The sequence below is a fragment of the Aquarana catesbeiana genome, linkage group LG03, assembly GCF_042186555.1.
Source record: "Aquarana catesbeiana isolate 2022-GZ linkage group LG03, ASM4218655v1, whole genome shotgun sequence".
NCBI classification, from domain to species: Eukaryota; Metazoa; Chordata; class Amphibia; order Anura; family Ranidae; genus Aquarana; species Aquarana catesbeiana.
The window spans coordinates 113,367,009-113,388,401 of NC_133326.1; the positions used below are offsets into that span (position 1 = coordinate 113,367,009).

Genomic DNA, 21,393 nt, shown 5'->3' on the forward strand with positions numbered 1-21,393 from the left:
GCTAGTGGGTCCTGCTGGCCGGTACTGCTGGTGGGTACTGCTGGCTGGTTCCCGACCCACCATCCCCAAGCATCAGTGTGACAGGAGCTGACACTAGAGGAAGCAGGCGGCTGCAGTAGAGCGCAGAGCAGATGCTTCCTGTATGGCTCCTGTCACAGGCGGAGTACATTTGGTATCACTCTGCCTGTGACAGGAGCCCCAACTAGGAAGCAGCTAGGAAGCATCGGCTCTGCTACCTCTAGCACCGGCTCCATTCTTCACACTGATGCTTGGGGATGGCAGGTCGGGAACCCCCAATCTGGGCTTGCCGACCCGCCACCCCAGAGCAGGAGGGGCCAGCGGTTGGGCACCCCTGGTTTAGGCGATTGAGCAAAAGGAAACTGGGCAGAAATTATACCACTCAGTCCTCTGTACTTTTGTCCCACAACAGAATTTAGATGCTGAGCACACTTCTGTCAGACCAACAAGTATTTTTCTGTACTTGAAGGGTCTTTAAAGTATAAATATAGAGAAATGTTTATATTTTGCATAGATGTGCTATTTTTTTTTCTTCTTCTTACAAATTAGTGTCATAATGTGCTAGTATGCATTGCATACTAGCATATTATAAAAGACTTACCTGAAAACGAAGCGCTCCAGCGGCACGCTGACAGGGCTTCCATCTTCACTTGGTCTTCCTTCCGGGTTCACGGGCAGCCGCCGTTTGATTGACCGAGCCGTGGTGACGTCACTCCCGCGCATGCGCACGGGAGTCATGGCCACGGCACAGCTCTCTCTATGGATGGCACGGCATCCATAGGGAGTGCAGTACGCATGTGCGCAGTGACATCACCGGCACTGCTAAAGTAAATATCTCCTAAATGGTGCATTTTTAGGAGATATTTACTTTACCTACAGGTAAGCCTTATTATAGGCTTAACTGTAGGTATAAATTTAAAAAAAGCTTTTACTTCTACTTTAATACACACACTTTGCAGGCTTACACTACTTTTGAAAACGCACTACACCAAACTGCATGCTACTGCAGTACCATGCGATTTGGTGCCCACCAATAGGGATTGGTCGAATGGACCCCTGTTCGGTTCGCACCAGAACTTTCAAACACCGCAAAAGTTCAGACCCGAATAACGAACCCCATTAAAGTCAATGGGACCCGAACGTCAAAAATTAAAAGTGCCCATTTTGGAGGCATATATGCAAGTAATTGCGCATACAATGGTTATAAGAGTCTGGGTCCTGCCCTGGGGGACATGTATAAAAAAAAAAGTTTGAGAAAAACGTAATTTTTAAATGAGCAGTGATTTTTTGATTTTTAAAGTGAAAGCATAAAAATGAAAAATTCCTTCCAGTATAGTGCCGGGGGGTGCCCCCTTAGTCTACCTGTAAAGTGGCAGATCTGTACAATTTCTAGAATCTGCTGCAGCAATAATTGCATTTATAAAGCAAAAAAAATGACATTTTCCCTGCAGGCTGCCTTTATTTTGCTCAGCAACAGCTAGGGAGCCAGTGTGTGTATGATGAGGCCACAATGTAGTGCACTGGGAACAAGATTAGAGATTTTTTTGGAAACATTCTGGTGTCACTTTGACTTTGGATAGAAGTAACAGGTGCGTACAAATTGGTCTTTGGGTGTCGTTGCGCCTTCCCACCATAACCCTATAGAGGTAATCTTGATGAAAGCAAGAATTTGCCTTGCTGTAAGAAAATTTTAATGATGTGCACCTGTCAAACAGGGGCAGAAAATTTGGTCTTTGGGTGTCGGGGGCGCCTTCCCACGGTAACCCTATAGAGGTACTCTTGATGAAAGCAAGAATTGGCCTTGTTATAAAAAGTTGCAATGATATGCACCTGTCAAACAGGTGCAGAAAAATTACTCTTTGGGTGTCGGGGGCGCCTTCCCACCATAACCCTATAGAGGTTCTCTTGACGAACGCAAGAATTGGCCTTGCTGTAAAAAATTGCTATGATATGCACCTGTCAAACAGGTGCTGAAAAATTGGTCTTTGGGTGTTAATTGTGCCCATGAAACCTATACCAAAAACATTCTTCCAGATGAAATGATTGAACACCCTCAAAGCTAGGCAACCTCAAAGTCCTGCAGAGATTCCACATCCCAAAAAGACTTAATCAGTGACATCGGCATCAGGGGCTTCACAGCTAGTAATCCAGGACTGATTCATTTTTTTATAAAAGTCAAACGGTCCAGGGAGTCTGTGGACAGACGCGTTCTATGATCAGTAACAAAACCTCCTGCAGCACTGAATGCCCATTCTAAAAGCACGCTGGATGCAGGGCAGCCCAACAACCCAATAGCATACTGGGCAAGTTCTGGCCAGTGGTCTATTCTCATGACCCAGTAAGTCAGTGGATTGTCAGATAGAAAGCTCTCCATTTCTGTTTTGGCCCCGAGGTAACCGTTCACCATGTGATGCAGACGCTGCCGATGGGATGCGGAAGCTGACATCACTGGGAGGCGAGGACTAAAAAAATTCCGAAATGCCTCACTCTCCAACTCTCCTCTCTTGACCAACAGAAGACTCAAAATTATGTTTTCAATGTAACCTACTGGAGTCAGGAATAACGTTCAATAAAATCCTCTTTAACATGTCCTCAAGAGATTTTATCTTCTGCACTCTCTATGAGGACGGGATGAGTTCTGAGACCTTCCCCTTATAACGGTGGTCAAGGAGGGTTGCCAACCAGTTATCATCCTTCTCCTTTATGCTACGTATTCTTGGGTCCTTTCGTAGGGTTTGAAGCATGAGGTTGCCCATGCGCCTCAAATTTGCAGAGGCTTGAGAAGCAGACTCCTCAAGGTCACTCAGGATGACAGCATCTGGAACATACTCCTCCCAGCCACGTACTACTCCCAAGGGTCCTGGGGTTGGAAAGCCATCGCTTACAGATTGACGCATGTCTTCCTCTTCTTCAAACCCTGTGAAAGTGCCAGAATACTCCTCCTCATCCTCCTTCCCTCTCTCCTCCTGTGTGTTCTGTGACATAGGAATGATGGTGTCTGGATAAAGTGGGCCTTGAGAGGACAGGAAGTCCTCCTCTTCCTCCTGCTGCTCTGCCTCCAGTGCCCTGTCCATAATGCCACGCCGAGTTTGCTCCAGCAGGAACACAACAGGGATTGTGTCACTGATGCATGCACTGTTACTGCTCACCATCCTTGTGGCATCCTCAAATGGTGATAATACAGTGCATGCATCCTTAACGATCAGCCATTGGCGTGGGGAAAAAAAGCAGAGGCGGCCTGAGCCTGTCGTCATACCGTACTGGCACAGGTACTCGCTGATGGTCCTCTGCTGCATGTTTAGCTGTTGCAGCTTTCCCAAAGTTAAGTTCCACTTGGTGGGCATGTCACAAATCAGGCGGTTTACAGGCAGGTGGAATTCCCGCTGAATTTCACCTAACCGAGCACTGGCTGTGTATGACCGCCTGAAATGGCTACAGACTCTTCTGGCCTGCTTTAGTACATCTTGCAACCCTGGGTACGTACTTAGGAAACACTGCACCACCAAATTGAGGACATGTGCCAGGCATGGCACATGTGTCAACTTTCCCTGTCTAAGGGCGGACAGGAGGTTTGAGCTATTATCCTGGCTCCAGCTGGCATGGTGTGAACCACCTCTGGGCCTGTCCCTGCAGAGCTGCAAGAATCTCTGCTCCAGTGTGGTTCCTGTCTCCTAAACACACCAGCTGAAGCACTGCATGGCACCTTTTAGCCTGATTCTGGGAATAGCCCTTTGAACGCATTCTGCAGAGGAGGGCATGGAGATGGCGGGGGAGGAGGAGGAGGGGATAGAGCTCACAGGTCTGGCATCATCATCACCACCAGCTGTATGGAGACGTGGGGGCACAACAAGCTGCAGCACTGAGCCCTGTCCTGCATCCTTTTGAGTTGCAAGTAGCGTTACCCGGTGTGCTGTGAAGGAAATATATCGTCCCTGCCCATGCTTGCTGGACCACGTGTCAGCAGTAAGGTGGATTTTACAGGTGACTGCCTTGCCCAACGTTGCCAGAACCTTCCCTTTCATGTGATGGTAGAGAGATGGAACAGCCTTACATGAAAAGTAGTAGCGACTGGGAACCTGTCATTGTGGTACATCACATTGTTTGAATTCATGGAAGGGGGCAGAATCCACCAGGCTGAAAGGCAGAAGTTGGAAAGCCAACAGCTTTGACAAGCTTGCATTCAGTCGCTGGGCATGTGGGTGGCAGGGACTATATTTTTTTTTTTCGCTGCAGCAGATGGGGCAGAGAAATTTGCCGGCTACAGTCTACAGCTGCTGGTGTGCTGCTGGCAGATGTGCTGCTAGGACCTGGGACACCCTGTGCTATACCATCATCCCTGTCAGTGGAGGCTGCTGAAAGGTAATGACTCGGTATCGCAGGGGCAGACTGAACTGGGAAAGGAGGAGGAGGGACAGATTTGTGCCCCTTTTGTGTGGCTTTTAGGTGCTTTTGCCAATGGGCTCAGTGGTTGGATTTTAAATGCCTTGTTAAGCATGTGGCACCCAAATGATTGGTGTTTTTGCCACGTTTGATGTGCCTGAGACACAGTTTGCAGATAGCAACAGTGCGATCTGTTGCAGATGTGCTGAAAAAGGCCCAGACAGTTCAGCTTTGGGGAGTGGGATAGGAGCTAACAGCTACAGAATGTGATGGAATAGGGTGGCTGCTCTCTACCCTTTCTTGATGTCGGCCTCCTTGGGGTTGTGCCGCCTCACCTTCAGTTTCCTCCTCTGCTCTATCAGGCACCCAAGTCGCATCAGTGACCTCATCATCATCATCTCCATCTTCATCATTACCACTGGAGACAACTTGGCAATACGCTGCGGCTTGGGGAACATGAATGCCAATTTGTCTACCAGTGTTCCTCCCGCTCTCTAGACCCATGTTTCTGTCATCCTCAATCTCAGAACCAACATCTGAATCCAGTAATGGCTGGGCATAATCAAGGAGCAAGTGGCTGATGCTGTGATCAAATAACTCAGCTGACTCCTCAATGGCTGATGTTGGGGCTATGGCAGGAATAGATGTGAACAAGGATGCAGGTTTATCCACTCTGGCAACTGCAGGGGACTGCACACTTGTCTCTGCTTACGTGACAGAGGATGAGGGAGGTTTAGTAAGCCAATCCACCACCTCCTCTGCATGCTGTGGCTGGATAGCACGGGCAAACTCACTAAACAGAGGAAATTATGCCCTGCCTGAGTACTGACCACCACGTCCACCTTTGCCTGTGGACACATTTGTTGCTAGCCCTACAGTGCCAAGGGAACGTCTGCCTCTTCTTGTTGTCCTCCCAGACATTATTGGGAGGGAGGGGGGCGGTGCTTATAAGCAAATGTAAAGAAGAAGTTGAAATCTGTACGTAGATGCACTTTAATCAATGTAAAGAGGTGTTTGGTGCATTTTAATTTGAGTACTCACACTACACAGACACGCTCCACGGATACACTATAATATACTGCAATATAATGCGCCAAACATACAGTGACGCACAGAACTATATGGCGTTAAACTGGTAGTAATGCACACAAAACTATATGGCGTTAAACTGGCAGTAACGCACACAAAACGATATGGCATTAAACTGGCAGTAACGCGCACAAACCAATATGGCGTTAAACTGGCAGTAACGCACACAGAACTATATGGTGTTAAACTGGCAGTAACGCACGCAAAACTATATTGCGTTAAACTTGCAGTAACGCACACAGAAGTAAATGGCGTTAAACTGGCAGTAACGCACACAGAAGTAAATGGCGTTAAACTGGCAGTAACGCAATCAAATAAACAGTGTTTAAGATTACTGACACGGTCTCACTACACTACACTGAAACTATGTGAGCTGTCCCTACTCTACACAAATGTATGTATGAATGACACGGTCTCACTACACTACAGTGAAACTATCTGAGCTGTCCCTACTCTAGCTGCACACTATGCAAAGCTGAATGATGGTCCTCCTCACTACACTCACACTATCCCTAGACTGACACTAAACTAATATTCTACAATGACAATTGAAGCAACATAGCACAGTATAGCACACTAACTAACTAATAGCACTGAACGGAGCCCTGTTCTATCTCTGTCCACACCGAAATCACTCTGGAAATGGCTGCCATTGAAAGAATACTTTTATACTGTGGGGCGGGAATGAGCCATGATTGGATAAAGTCATGATGATAGTGTCCAATCACGACTCTGACAATGCTCTGTGCCCTGATTGGCTGAAGCTTTCGCTGCTTCAGCCAATCAGGGCTTGCAATGCACTGTTCAGCGCCGCAATGCATTGTGGTTGGTTCGGGGGGCGAACAAATGCAAGAACAACCGTTTGTTTGGCTGTTCGCCGAACGACCGAACAACGAAAGTTCAGGCCGAACCGTTCGCCCATCCCTACCCACAAATGCACTGCATTTGTGATCTGCGTTTGGGGTGCCTTTAATACACTGACACATAGCTCCCAACTGTCCCTGATTTCGAGGGACTGTCCCAGATTTGCAGCAATGTCCCTCTGTCCCTCTTTCCTCCTCATTTGTCCCGCATTTTGGTCTGATCTATATAGTTGTATATAAAATGCACGTTTTATCTTTCAAAAAGTGTTTCCCAGTGCTAAACCTATCATCCAATTTCTAAATTGTTTCATTTGTACATTTTGAAAGCGAATATAAAAGGAATAGTAGTGGTAAAAAAATCCCTTGTGGATTTAATTGACCTTTTTTTTGGTAATTCTCCTTTAAGGGGGTGTGGCAGGGGGCGTGTCCTATGCCTACATACGTTTGTTAGTAGGTACCCCCCATTCCCATCGCAAAATGTTGAGAGGTATGCACTGACACACGCAAGCAAATCATAAGGGCAGTGCATTCACCAGCGAGGAGGGAAACTAGCATGGAATGCACCTTTTTTGAACCGTGTTCTGGTGTGAACCAGCCCTAAATGTCACAAAGGTACTGTGTGCACATCATCTGATATAAGGCATTATCCCACTTAAGAAAGATTTAATTGCTGTAGGTTATAATTTTATGTTATTTTTTTTTAATAAGCTAGTTATCTAGATTTTCGTTAGGGGACTCCGTTATATGGAAACCTAAGGTATTATGACTAGCTTTATATTCATAGACTCATATCTGTAGTAATCATACTGTATGACTGTAATGTAATCTGCTTTATGCAGGATGGAGCGGGACGCTATATACACCCAACGCAAAGCTGAAAGAGCAACACTGCGGACTCACTTCAGAGACAAGTACCGACTACCAAAGGTAAAAATCACATTTGCACAAACAGGATTGGAAAAAGCACCATGGTCAATATCTCATTCCATACCAGAGGAAACATAACGCGCATGTATTTATCCCAGCTTGTGGGATAATTATGTGATATACATTTTTTTTTTTGTAGAGTTGGGATCAAGAAATTTAGCATCATCATACAAATTATTGCTCATTACATATCAGATTAATCAGGTATCTCATGTTTAGTGGATACTTCCCAATATACATAAGAAAAAAACCTGCCAACTACCAATGGTGAAATAATTGTATTTTGTAGGGTCGGGATTAAAAAAAAAAAAAAAAACTTGTCATACAATGCATTACCATACACATTACTACTCATTACATATCAGAGGAAACAAGCATCTTATTACATACCTCTCAACTTTCAAAAACTACAGTGCCTTGAAAATGTATTCATACCACTTGAAATTTTCTACAATTTGTCATGTTACAACCAAAAACAAACATGTATTTTTTGGGAGATTTCATGTGATAGACCAACATAAAGTGGCACATAATTGTGATGTGGAAGGAAAATGATAAATTGTTTTCAAAATTTTTTACAAATAAATATCTGAAAAGTGTGGCGTGCATTTGTATTCAAACCCCCTGAGTCAATACTTTGTAGGACCACCTTTCACTGAAAGTCTTTTTGGGAATGTCTCTACCAGCTTTGCACATTTAGAGAGGGAAATTTGTGCCCATTCTTCTTTGCAAAATACCTCAAGCTCTGTCAGATTGTATAGAGAACGTCTTGCCACAGATTATCAATTGGATTTAGGTCTGGACTTTGACTGGGCCATTCTAACACATGAATATGCTTTGATCTAAACCATTCCATTGTAGCTCTGGCTGTATGTTTAGGGTCGTTGTCCTGCTGAAAGGTGAACCTCCACCCCAGTCTCAGATATTTTGCAGACTCTAATGCCCCGTACACACGAGCGGAATGTCTGACAGAAAAAGTCTGACGGGAGCTTTTCATTGTATATTCTGATTGTGTGTATGCCTCATCGGACTTTATACTTCGAAAATTCTAAAGGACCTATTAGAACATGTTCTAAATATTTCCGATGGAACCAATTCGTATCGGGAAAACCCCTCGTCTGTATGCTGTTCCAACGTACCAAAAACGACGCATGCTCTAAAGCAAGTACGAGACGGAAGCTACTCGCTATTGAACTTCATTTTTCTAGTCCCGTCATACGTGTTGTACGTCACCGCGTTCTTGACGGTCGGACTTTGGTGTGATCGTGTGTACGCAAGTCAGTTTCAGCAGAATTCCGTCGGAACTCCATCGGAAAAACCTTCAGAGTTTATTCCGATGGGAAAACCGGTCGTGTGTACAGGGCATTACGATTTTTGTTCGAATGTTGTTGGCTCAAACTTGTCTTGCATACACACGGTCACACAAATGTTGGCCAACAATTACGAACATAGTGACGTACAAGACGTACGGCGAGCCGATAAAAAGGAAGTTCAATAGTCATGCGCCTTTGGGCTCCTTCTACTAATGTTATGTTTGGTGAGCATTGATTCCGAGCATGCGTGGACTTTTGTGCGACGGACTTGTGTACACACGATCGGAAAGTCCGACAACAAAATTTTTGGCGGAAAATTTGAGAACCTGCTAGCCAACATTTGTTGGCGGAAAGTCTGACAACAAATGTTTGATAGAGCATACATACGGTCGGACTTTCCGCAAACAAGCTCACATCCAGCATTTGTTGTCGGAAAATACGGGGCATAAGATTGCCCTGTATTTGACTCCATCCATCTTCCCATCAACTCTGACCAGGTTCCCTATCCCTGCTGAAGAAAAGCATCCCCACAACATGATGCTGCCACCACCATGTTGCACGCACGGTGGGGATGGTGTGTTCATGGTGATGTGCAGTGTTAGTTTTCCGCCACACATAACGTTTTGCTTTTGGTCTCATCTGACCAGAGCACCTTGTTCCACATGTTTGCTGTGTCCCCCACATAGCTTCTTGCAAACTGCAAACTGTAATTCCTGTGGATTTCTTTCAACAATGGCTTTCTTCTTGCCACTCTTCCATAAAGGTCAGATTTGTGAAGTGCACGACTAATAGTTGTCCTGTGGGCAGATTCTCCCACCTGAGCTGTGGATCTCTGCAGCTCCTCCAGAGTTACCATGGGCCTCTTGGCTGCTTCTCCGATTAATGCTCTCCTTGCCTGGCCCGTCAGTTTAGGTTTCAATTTTCGGATGATGGATTGAACAGTGATCCGTGAGATGTTCAAAGCTTGGGATATTTTTTTATAACCTAACCTCAACTCTATCCCTGACCTGTCTGGTATGTTCCTTGGCCTTCATGGTATGGTTTGTTCACTAAGGTAATGTGGACAATTTCAAGGGGTATGAATACTTTTTCAAGGCACTGAACCATGCCCATATTCGACAGCTCACTCCTTTCAGGATCCAAAAAAGTTAATTCAGGTGTTACTGTATTACATAATAGGAATACGATTTCCCAAAACACAGCTGGTTTATAATCCAACAAAGTCTCTACTTTTGCTTTTTCCCCACAGTAAGGGGTTAGTTTATAAGTCTGACTCTTTAGTTTGACTGTAAGCTCTAACAAGCAGTGCCTTCTGATTCCTCCTGTATTGAATTGTATTGGAACTGTACTGTCTACCCTCATGTTGTAAAGCACTGCGCAAACTGTTGGTGATATATACAGTGCCTTGAAAAAGTATTCACACCCCTTGAAATTTTCCACATTTTGTCATGTTACAAACAAAAACGTAAATGTATTTTATTGGAATTTTACGTGATAGACAAACACAAAGTGGCACATAATTATGAAGTGGAAGGAAAACGATAAATGGTTTTCCAAATTTTTTACCAATAAATATGTGAAAAAGCGTGGCGTGCATTTGTATTCAGCCCCCTTTACGCTGATATCCCTAACTAAAATCTAGTGGAACCAATTGCCTTCAGAAGTCACCTAAGTATAAATACAGCTGTTCTGTGAAGCCCTCAGAGGTTTGTTAGAGAACCTTAGTGAACAAACAGCATCACGAAGGCCAAGGAACACACCAGACAGGTCGGGGATAAAGTTGTGGAGAAGTTTAAAGCAGAGTTAGGTTATAAAAAAAAATATCCCAAGCATTGAACATCTCACAGAGCACTGTTCAATCCATCATCCGAAAATGGAAAGAGTATTGCACAACTGCAAACCTACCAAGACATGTCCATCCACCTAAACCGACAGGCCAGGCAAGGAGAGCATTAATCAGAGAAGCAGCCAAGAGGCCCATGGTATCTCTGGAGGAGCTGCAGAGATCCACAGCTCAGGTGGGAGAATCTGTCCACAGGACAACTATTAGTCGTGCACTCCACAAATCTGAGCTTTATGGAAGAGTGGCAAGGAGAAAGCCATTGTTGAAAGGAAGCCATAGGAAGTCCCGTTTGCAGTTTGCGAGAAGCCATGTGGGGGACACAGCAAACATGTGGAACAAGGTGCTCTGGTCAGATGAGACCAAAATTGAACTTTTTGGCCTAAAAGCAAAACGCTATGTGTGGCGGAAAACTAACACTGCACATCACCCTCAACACACCGTTCCCGCCGTGAAACATGGTGGTGGCAGCATCACGTTGTGGGGATGCTTTTCTTCAGCAGGGACAGGGAAGCTGCTCAGAGTTGATGGGAAGATGGATGTAGCCAAATACAGGACAATCTTAGAAGAAAAGCTGTTAGAATCTGCAAAATACTTGAGACTGGGGCAGAGGTTCACCTTCCAGCAGGACAATGACCCTAAACATACATCCAGAGCTGCAATGAAATGGTTTAGATCAAAGCATATTCATGTGTTAGAATGGCCCAGTCAAAGTCCAGACCTAAATCCAGTTGAGAATCTGGGGCAACACTTGAAAATTGCTGTTAACAGACACTCTCCATCCAGTCTGACAGAGCTTGAGCTATTTTGCAAAGAAGAATGGGCAAAAATATCACTCTCTAGATGTGCAAAGCTGGTAGAGACATCCCCAAAAAGACTTGCAGCTGTAATTGCAGTGAAAGGTGGTTCTACAAAGTATTGACTCAGGGGGGCTGAATACAAATGCATACCACACTTTTCACATATTTATTTGTAAAAAATGTTGAAAACCATTTATCATTTTCCTTCCACTTCATAGTTATGTCCCACCTTGTACTGGTCTATCACATAAAATCCCAATAAAATACATTTAAGTTTTTGTAAAATGACAAAATGTGGAAAATTTTAAGGGGTATGAATACTTTTTGGAGGCACTGTACCATGCCCATGTGCAACAGCTCAATCCTTTCAGGATCCAAAAAATTGTAATCAGGTGTTACTGTATTACATAATAGGAATACAATTTCCCCAAACTCAGCTGCTTTATAATCCAATAAATTCTCTACTTTTGCTTTTTCCCCAGTTTAGGTTAGTTTATAAGTCTGACTCCTTAGTTTGACTGTAAGCTCTAACAAGCAGTGCCTTCTGATTCCTCCTGTATTGAATTATATTGGAACTGTACTGTCAGGCACTGTAAATCCTGTACAGGGGCGGACTGATAACTCATGGGGCCCCCGGGCAATAGGAGATTATGGGGCCCCCAGGCAGCCAGAGATTATGGGGCCACACAGTATACACACACACAGTATACAATCACACAGTATACACATACATGTACACACAGCATACACATACATGTACACACAGTATACGCAGACAGATGTAAAAAAAACACAGATTTATAGATACTGTCCCTGGTTTTACTGAGGCTGGCAACCCTGATGGGGCCCCCTAGTGGCCCAGGGCCCTCGGGCAGTGCCCGAGTGGCTCAATGGTCAGTCCGCCCCTGATCCTGTATAATAATAAAAGACTTCCTCATAGGGTTAAATCAAGTTAGGCTACTGAATTGGTAGAATAATATGCTTAGAATGACAGCATATGCCACCATGTCGTATTGAATAGTTAGAACTTTTGTCAGTGTTTTATTGCTTCTGGGTCCCCACTTTGAGAGCTTCTATCTTGATTATTGCCACTGGGACAGAAAGTAATTAGAATTCTAAAATTCTCTGTAAGAGGCACGCAGAGAGAAATAAAATACTAAAAAAAGTTCTAACCTTATCCCATGCTTTACGAGATAGAAAAATAATTGCTGGCTGACTTTTTTTTTTTTAAACTTCTTGCAGGTATTTGTATACCTCAACAATTTACACAGCGCTTACCACTTACAGGGTATACATTATAAATTTACATTAGTCTTTGCCCTTAAGGAGCTCACAGTATAAACCTCACATGCATACATATACATACTAGGGCCAGTTTAGACAGGAGCCAATTAACTTACCGGCATGTCTTTGGAGTGTGGGAGGAGACCGGAGTACCTGGAGAAAACCCAAGATCTGTTTGCTCTTAATCTGTATCTCTGCTTTAATAGGAATGCAAAGTTGTTGAAAGCACCATTTTCAGTTTGCATTGGTACTAAAGTTCAATAGAACTTGCAGTTTATATCAGCTAAATGCATTCCAGGTGCATCAAAAAAAGACGTGCAAACTCTTTTTGTTTATTTTCTTTAGAAAGTAGCCACAGCCTGAGTAATAAAAGCCTGTCCCCTACCAGCATACTACAGAGACGCACCCTTGCTCTATGTGTGGAATCAGTGATCTCAATGCAGAGGTCTAACACATCCGCACTGCTTAGACCCCTTTCACACTGAGGCAGTTTTCAGGCATTTTAGCGCTAGAAATAGCGCCTGAAATTTACCTCCTATTTATTTGCATGAGTGCTTTCACGCTCGGGAGGTGCCCTTGTGGGACGTTAGAAAAAGTCCTGCAAGCAGCATCTTTGGGGTGGGTTTGGAGCATTGTAAAAATTGCTCCAAATACGCCCCTGCCCATTGAAAAGAATGGGCAGCGCTTTGAAAGTGCTGCAAAATGGGTGTTTTTTGGATTTCCATGTTGTCACGTGACCTTAACCACTTCAATACAGGGCACTTATACACCTTCCTGCCCAGACCAATTTTCAGCTTTCAGTGCTGTCGCACTTTGAATGACAATGACGCGGTCATGCTTCACTGTACCCAAACTAAATTTTTATCATTTTGTTCCCACCAATAGAGCTATCTTTTGGTGGTATTTGATCACCTCTGGGATTTTTATTTTCTGCTAAACAAATAAAAAAAGAATGAAAATTTTGAAAAAAAATGTTTCTTTTTTTCTGTTTCAGTTACAAAACTTTGTAAATAAGTGTGTTTTCTCCTTCACTGATGGGGCTGCACTGACGGTAACAGATAAGGCAGCACTGATGGGCACCGATGAGGTGGCACCAATGAGGTGGCATTGATGGGCACTGATGATGGGCACTGATATGCGGCACGGATAGGCACTGATAGGCAGCACGGATGGGCACTGATAAGTGGCACTAATGTACTGTTATGTATGGTACTGATGGATGCCAATCAGTGCCAAACAATAATGCCTGCCAATCAGTGATGCCCATTGTGGGCACTGATTGGCAGCCATTGTGGGCACTGATTGGCATCGCTGGTGGTCTAGGGTGGCATACCTTGTGGTGACATCCCTGGTGGTCCTAGTGGTGTCCCTGGTGGTCCAGTGTGGGCATCCTCGGGGGGGGGGGCTGTGCCGATAATTGATCAGCACAGACCCCGCCGTCAGAGGAGCAGCCGATCGGCTCTCCTCTACTCGCGTCTGACAGACGAGAGTGAGGAAAAGTTGATCACTGGATTGGACATGGCTGATCACGTGTTACAGAGTCTCCGTCAGAGACTCTTTACCGAGATCGTAGTTGCGGTGTGTCAGACTGACACGCCGCAACAACGATCGCCGCGATACACGCCCCCGGGGGCGCGCAGTGGCTTAATATCCAGAAGACGTTATCTGACGCCCAGTCAGGGTATTGAAACCACTTTGCCGCTGTCATTTTGCTATATGGCGGGCTGCAAGTGGTTAAAAAACACGCCCCGCTAGCGCCCGAAAAGCGTTGCAAAAGCACCTCTAAAATGCCGCTAAAGCACAGCAAAAATGACTGTCGCTTTAGCGGCACTTCATTTTGAAAGGGGTCTTAGTCAGAGCTAGATCTATCCAATCACAAATGATTATGCTTCCAGCTGAATAAAGAGTTGTATCTCTGAGTCAGCAAGACTGTGTTAGACCTCTGTAGAGAGACCATTGTTTCTATGCAGACAGCAAGGGTGGTCCTCTCTACAGCAACATTTTCTACTTGGCCTTGGCTGCTCTTAATAGGAGAAGTGGGACCAAAGCTCTTTTGGTCCTACTTCTCTTATGAATCACAGAAGTGCACTTTGTTCTACACTCCTGTGGCACTTTTTCAGCCAACAGCGAGCCAACGTCCACTGTCGGCTTATGCCATTGAGCCAGTCCAGGCTCTGGATCGATCCTGACTTTAAAGTCGGGATCCACCCAGATTCCTGAGAGACAGCTGGCTCAGCCTCTCAGCCAGCCGCTCCCTCCACACCCGGTGCTCCAGAGAGACACTGGCTCTCTGCTCACTGAAGACTGAGAACCGAGCAATAAGTGGACTTTGATCATTCGGTTCTCAGTCCTAGAGGTGGTGGGGGACTGATGCTGCATCCACCTAGGTGAGTATGTGTGTTTATTTATCTTTTTTTTTGTTTCTGAACTTCTATTTTCAATAAATGAACTGTAAGACTAAAACCATTTTGCTTTGATGCACCTGGAATATATTTAGTCGATTTAAACTAAAAATTATTATCTTTGTGATTTGATATTTATTTTTCAAGCAAAATACATACAGACACCGACTCCTGTTTTAAAGAAAATATTCTAATCGCGCTGCTTGTAATATATTGACTGGTATTCTATATCAACAAGAGCAAGTATAATTTGATTTGGGACTCGAGGTCAGTGAAGGCACAAATATAATTTCCCTACAAAGAGGTAACCTATACCATATTTTTTTAATATCTAATGTTAACACTGCAAACAAGTAAGAACCTCTTATTACACATTCCAGCCAAAGTCTGCGGGATAATTTGTGCACTTGTTCCTCTCTCTACGCAGAATGACACTGATGATGCTCAAATACAGCTAGCTGGAGGAGATGTGGAGCTGCCCAAGGAGTTGGCAAAAATGATCGAAGAGGATAATGAAGAAGAGGAAGGAAGATCATCTGTCATTGGACAACTCGGCAACATCCAGAATATTGACTTGGACTCAATTAAAGGAAAAGCTCAGTCAACTTTGGATGATCTGAAACAATCCGCTGAAAAGTGCTCAGTTATGTGACTTCTTTTAATGCCCTAAAATATTTGCTGTCCAGTGGGTTGCTTTAATTTGCCACTCCAGCTCTGAGACCATACATTCCAGCACTGGTCACAAATCACAATTATCCCTTGGAGCAAACACAGCTCAGTAATATATGCACAGCCCCTAAATTTTCTTGAATTAAACAGGAAGGGCCTGTTTTTTAAACAAGTAAATATCAAAGATCTTCCAGGGAAAGGTTTAGATGTCTGCTTGTACATATTCAAATGGTAACCTTTATGACCTGTAAACGTCCTTGTGTTGCAGTCTGCTCTTCCTTTGTTTCAGATTTGAAAAATGACCCAATACGTGGAGTCGCATTGTGTTATGTATGTGTCTTACAGCTCTTGAAGCCAGCACTAATATCTTTTGTTATGACTTAAAATTAGATGTGCAGGTTTTCTGTTGTACTGTATCTGCTCTTGCATCCTTTGAAACTGTGCAATCTGGTTCTCGGTTTTATCAGGGCTAAAATATAATGGAATCATTATATGAAGTAACGTTAAATGAAACCTGTGTGAGACAAATATGTAGGCTGCCATTACAGATCTCTTTTAGAAAAAGCTGGTGGTCATCCATGATGAAGTGGCGGCAGCGTGTTTCTAGTCATTGACCTGAACAATCATGCAGCCAGTAAAGTTAGAGCAGCCAATCTACAAAGTTGGTACAAGTCAGTAACAAACTATTGAAGTCACTGCATCAGTATGACAACCAGGCAACTGGCAATTCTGGTATGAGAACAAAGCAATGACAGCCTCTTTATTTCTCTCATACGCATTACCTTTAAGTAACGTGAAGAAAGAAAGTCCCAATTTTAATTGCAGTAACTGTATATAAAAAGAGGAAGGTGATAGTAAAATATCTGGCATTACACGCTATGGGCTCTTAAAATACTTTATATTTTGTATTACTTTTTACAACAAGCAATAACTTGCTACATTTGCAAATTGATAGGTAGTGCAAAGACTTTATGTACAAAGCTGTAACCCATGGAACCCAGGTATCTTTTCCATAATGTGAGTATTGTAAACTGAACATTTTCTATGGGTTACTGCACTTTGCACAGCTTAATCATAAAAAACCTTATGTAATACACAGGGGAAAACAAGTTCTCATATAAGTCGGTGGAGAAAGAATTAACCTGGCTATACAGGTAGGAGAGGGGTGACCTTTGCCTTATTTTGGTATGATGTGAAGACCAGGTAGCCATATATTCCAAACTATAGATCTATCTTTGCAGTGTAGAGTAAGAGGATAAGTGCACCCAAGGAGTTTTTACCATTACAACTGTTGGTGGTTTCACAGTACAAGTAGTGATTTTAATGTTACTTGAGGAGAGGGTTAAAATACTCTGTGACCAAGCAAAACACCTGTGTGAGAAGGCTCTAACAGAAGCAGTCATTCCCAAACTCCACCACAGCATACTAGTTCCCGCGCAGTGACTTACTGAATATATCCACACTCTTCCTCAGAGCTATTATGTGACCTAAGATTCAGGGATAGCACTTTCCATCAGCATTTTCACACAGGTGTCCTTTTATGAGAAACCATGTCCTAAATCAGTCATCCTTCTCCTGTGTCTCAGCAGTGTTGTGACTCTGTGTGTAGGTGGATGTCTGCTCTGATTACAACTCTAAGTATTTGTACTGGTAGTTACTATTAGCAACTGAATTTATAACAACTTGTTATTAAAAGACCACTTTGGAAAAATGTGTGTTCTCTCCTTTCTGCTCAAAAACATCTATTCATCTAAATCAGGGGTAGGCAACCTTAAAGAGGTGGAGATCTACCTGAACAACATGGGAGAAATCAAATATCACCGGGCACAGTGTCACCCAGTGTTGCCTCCTAACACCTGATTTAAACCTCTAATTGCCATACTACTGTATTGCAATCACAAGCATTGCACAGCAACCATGGGTTTAAATCAGGTGGTGATGAGGCAACACATCGCCTCCTCCCCACCTGTCAAATCCACTCGGATCGCTTTTCAGGGGAGCAGCAGTGCCTGCTGCACTTGTGAATGAGCCCTTAGTTGCATTCGGCAGCGGCACCCTTAGTGCTCGACCACACGTAAGGTTGAGGGGTGTTTTTACTGCCCCCAATCCCTACCCCCATTAGCTGTTGAGGCAGCAGCCAAAAGGGGTACACATGCCACAGCGGGAATTAAGCCCCCTGTTGCTTTTGATGGGTGCTACCGCCTGCCAGTCGTGCCATATTCAAGTAAATGGGGCCACTCTGCAAGTGCCCCACAAATGGGGAAGGTGCAGATCGGCTGGGAGTAAAGATGGCTGACATGTTAGAGGGGCTTTTAAACTAGGCGATGGGGGGGGAGGGTCCAGAGGTATAAATAGTCAGAGCGGAACAAATTCTAGAGGGTAGTATTGGGGGCAATAGTGGTAGGTTGACTAAAGCACCTAAATCGGAGGTAAGTATAGTAACAAGTCCTATCTGCAACCTGAGGAACACCCAATAAGGAGATAGTATGCGACCGGTCTAAACTACGTGGCATGTTTACCAATGCCCGGAGTCTGGCAGACAAGATGGGAGAACTAGAGCTACTATTGTACGAGGAGGATTTTAATTTTGTAGGAATTTCAGAGACTTGGTTCAACAACTCTCATGATTGGCTGGCAACCATTCAAGGGTATGAATGAGAGGGGGGTATTTGGGACTTTAAATGAGGCACAATAGGTGTGCCTCCATCCCTGGTTTAAGTAAACAAGAAAGTAATGTGGGACTTTAAATGGGCCTCTTGATTTGTGGAGGTGGAATGGTTAGTAAACATTATTTATTTGTGACAATAGTACGAAACAAGTGGAAAAGTAATTTCATATATACAGTGGGGACGGAAAGTATTCAGACCCCCTTATATTTTTCACTCTTTGTTATATTGCAGCCATTTGCTAAAATCATTTAAGTTATTTTTTTTTTCCACATGAATGTACACAGCACCCCATATTGGACAGAAAAACACACGATTGCTGACATTTTTGCAGATTTATTAAAAAAGAAAAACTGAAATATCACATGGTATAAGTATTCAGACCCTTTGCTCAGTATTTAGTAGAAGCACCCTTTTGATCTAATACAGCCATGAGTCTATTTGGGAAAGATGCAACTAGTTTTTCACACATGGATTTGGGGATCCTCTGCCATTCCTCCTTGCAGATCCTCTCCAGTTCTGTCAGGTGGATGGTAAACGTTGGTGGACAGCCATTTTTAGGTCTCTCCAGAGATGCTCAGTTGGGTTTAAGTCAGGGCTCTGGCTGGGCCATTCAAGAACAGTCACGGAGTTGTTGTGAAGCCACTCCTTCGTTATTTTAGCTGTGTGCTTAGGGTCATTGTCTTGTTGGAAGGTAAAACTTCGGCCCAGTCTGAGGTCCTGAGCACTCTGGAGAAGGTTTTCGTCCAGGATATCCCTGTACTTGGCCGCATTCATCTTTCCCTCGATTGCATCCAGTCCTCCTGTCCCTGCAGCTGAAAAACACCCCCACAACATGATGATGCTACCACCATGCTTCACTGTTGGGACTGTATTGGACAGGTGATGAGCAGTGCCTGGTTTTCTCCACACATACTGCTTAGAATTAAGGCCAAAAAGTTCTATCTTGGTCTCATCAGACCAAAGAATCTTATTTCTCACCATCTTGGAGTCCTTCAGGTGTTTTTTTTAGCAAACTCCATGCAGGCTTTCATGTGTCTTGCACTGAGGAAAGGCTTCCGTCGGGCCACTCTGCCATAAAGCCCCGACTGGTGGAGGGCTGCAGTGATGGTTGACTTTCTACAACTTTCTCCCATCTCCCGACTGCATCTCTGGAGCTCAGCCACAGTGATCTTTGGGTTCTTCTTTACCTCTCTCACCAAGGCTCTTCTCCCCCGATAGCTCAGTTTGGCTGGACGGCCAGCTCTAGGAAGGGTTCTGGTCGTCCCAAACGTCTTCCATTTAAGGATTATGGAGGCCACTGTGCTCTTAGGAACCTTAAGTGCAGCAGAATTTTTTTGTAACATTGGCCAGATCTGTGCCTTGCCACAATTCTGTCTCTGAGCTCTTCAGGCAGTTCCTTTGACCTCATGATTCTCATTTGCTCTGACATGCACTGTGAGCTGTAAGGTCTTATATAGACAGGTGTGTGGCTTTCCTAATCAAGTCCAATCAGTATAATCAAACACAGCTGGACTCAAATGAAGGCGTAGAACCATCTCAAGGATGATCAGAAGAAATGGACAGCACCTGAGTTAAATATATGAGTGTCACAGCAAAGGGTCTAAATACTTAGGACCATGTGATATTTCAGTTTTTTTTTTTTTTTAATAAATCTGCAAAAATGTCAACAATTCTGTGTTTTTCTGTCAATATGGGGTGCTGTGTGTACATTAATGAGGAAAAAAATTAACTTAAATTATTTTAGAAAATGGCTGCAATATAACAAAGAGTGAAAAATGTAAGGGGGTCTGAATACTTTCTATCCCCACTGTATATCACTTTTATCAGTGTCTTTTATGATAATTGATTTTGGAATTCACTTATCACTTAATTGGAATTTATTCATCATTGGATGCGCACTCATGGTATATGGTTTACACGGATCATCAGTGCCCTGGTTATCAGTGCAGCCCTATCAGCGCACATCAGTGAAGAAGAAAAATAGCTTATTTGCAAAATTTTATAACAAAAGACATTTTTCTTTCTTTTCAAAATTTTAGGTCTTTTTTTTGTTTGTTTAGAAAAAAAAAAACCCCAGTGGTGATTAAATACACCAAAAGAAAGCTCTAGCCGTCTCAAAAAAATTATAAAAATGTCATACGGGTCCAGTGTTGTATGACAATTGCCAAAGTATGGCAGCACTAAAAGCTGAAAATTGGCCAGGGCAGGAAGGGGGTGAAAGTGCCCAGTATTGAAGTGGTTAAGGGGGATATGATCAACATGTACAAATACAGAAGTGGTCCATATAGTGAACTTAGTGTAGAGTTATTAACGTTCAGGTCATTACAGAGAACAAGGGGGCACTCTTTATATCTGGAGGAAAAGAGATTTAATCGAATACGGAAAGGCTTAACAGTAAGACCTGTGAAAATGTATAACAGTAGACTGCTTAAATAAGAACTGGATGCATTCCTAAAATGTACAAAATATAACTGGATGTTAATACTTAGAGATATCAATGACAGGGGTAATTGATCCAGGGAATATCCACTTGCCTTATGGGGGATCAGGAAGGATTTTTTTTCTCACACTGGGGCGAATTGGATCATGCTTTAGTGGGGTTATTTTTTGCTTCCTCTGGATCAATCGTGGGTATAGGATTGTGTATATAGAGGTTTCTATTTGTGTGTGTGTGTTTTTTTTTTAATTGCTTGAACTAATAGGACTAGTGTCTTTTTTCAACCCAACTATGTATGTAATGCAGTAAGGATTTTACCTTGCTGACTTGCAAGGCCTGTACCTCACCTTTTGTAAATGACTGAAGAAGTCAAAGCCACATGGAAGGCATCAATATATGTAGGTAAGTGATGACCTAAAAAGTACCTACAGATACCATGTGGTCAGGCCATACATGCACAATCGTGGATCATTATCACATACAAATGTTATACAAACTGCAAGTTTGCATCAGGTCAGCTTGTATATTTGTACCTAAAGAGATGAGAACACTACAAAGTGCCATTCCTAGGAGGTCACAACAGATTGACTAGGATGATTTTTTCCTGCCACTATCAATTTTTTCCCCGAAGTGGTTGCACCCATCCGAGAAGGCCTACAGACATATCAACATTACCTGAACTGACTGTAAAATGACCAGACT

The 21,393-nt window shown here is 43.6% G+C and overlaps 1 protein-coding gene across 1 annotated transcript in view; it reads left to right on the forward strand.

Moving 5' to 3' along the window:
* Nucleotides 1-17,296, forward strand: part of CPLX3 (complexin 3) — a 58,092-nt gene extending 40,796 nt beyond the window's left edge. Inside the window, exons 2-3 of the mRNA XM_073619017.1 lie at nucleotides 7,190-7,277; nucleotides 15,344-17,296. Of these exons, the coding sequence (XP_073475118.1) occupies nucleotides 7,190-7,277; nucleotides 15,344-15,568 (313 nt within the window). The 3' untranslated portion in view covers nucleotides 15,569-17,296. The remainder of the gene's footprint in view (nucleotides 1-7,189; nucleotides 7,278-15,343) is intronic.
* The last annotated feature ends 4,097 nt before the right edge of the window (nucleotides 17,297-21,393 follow it).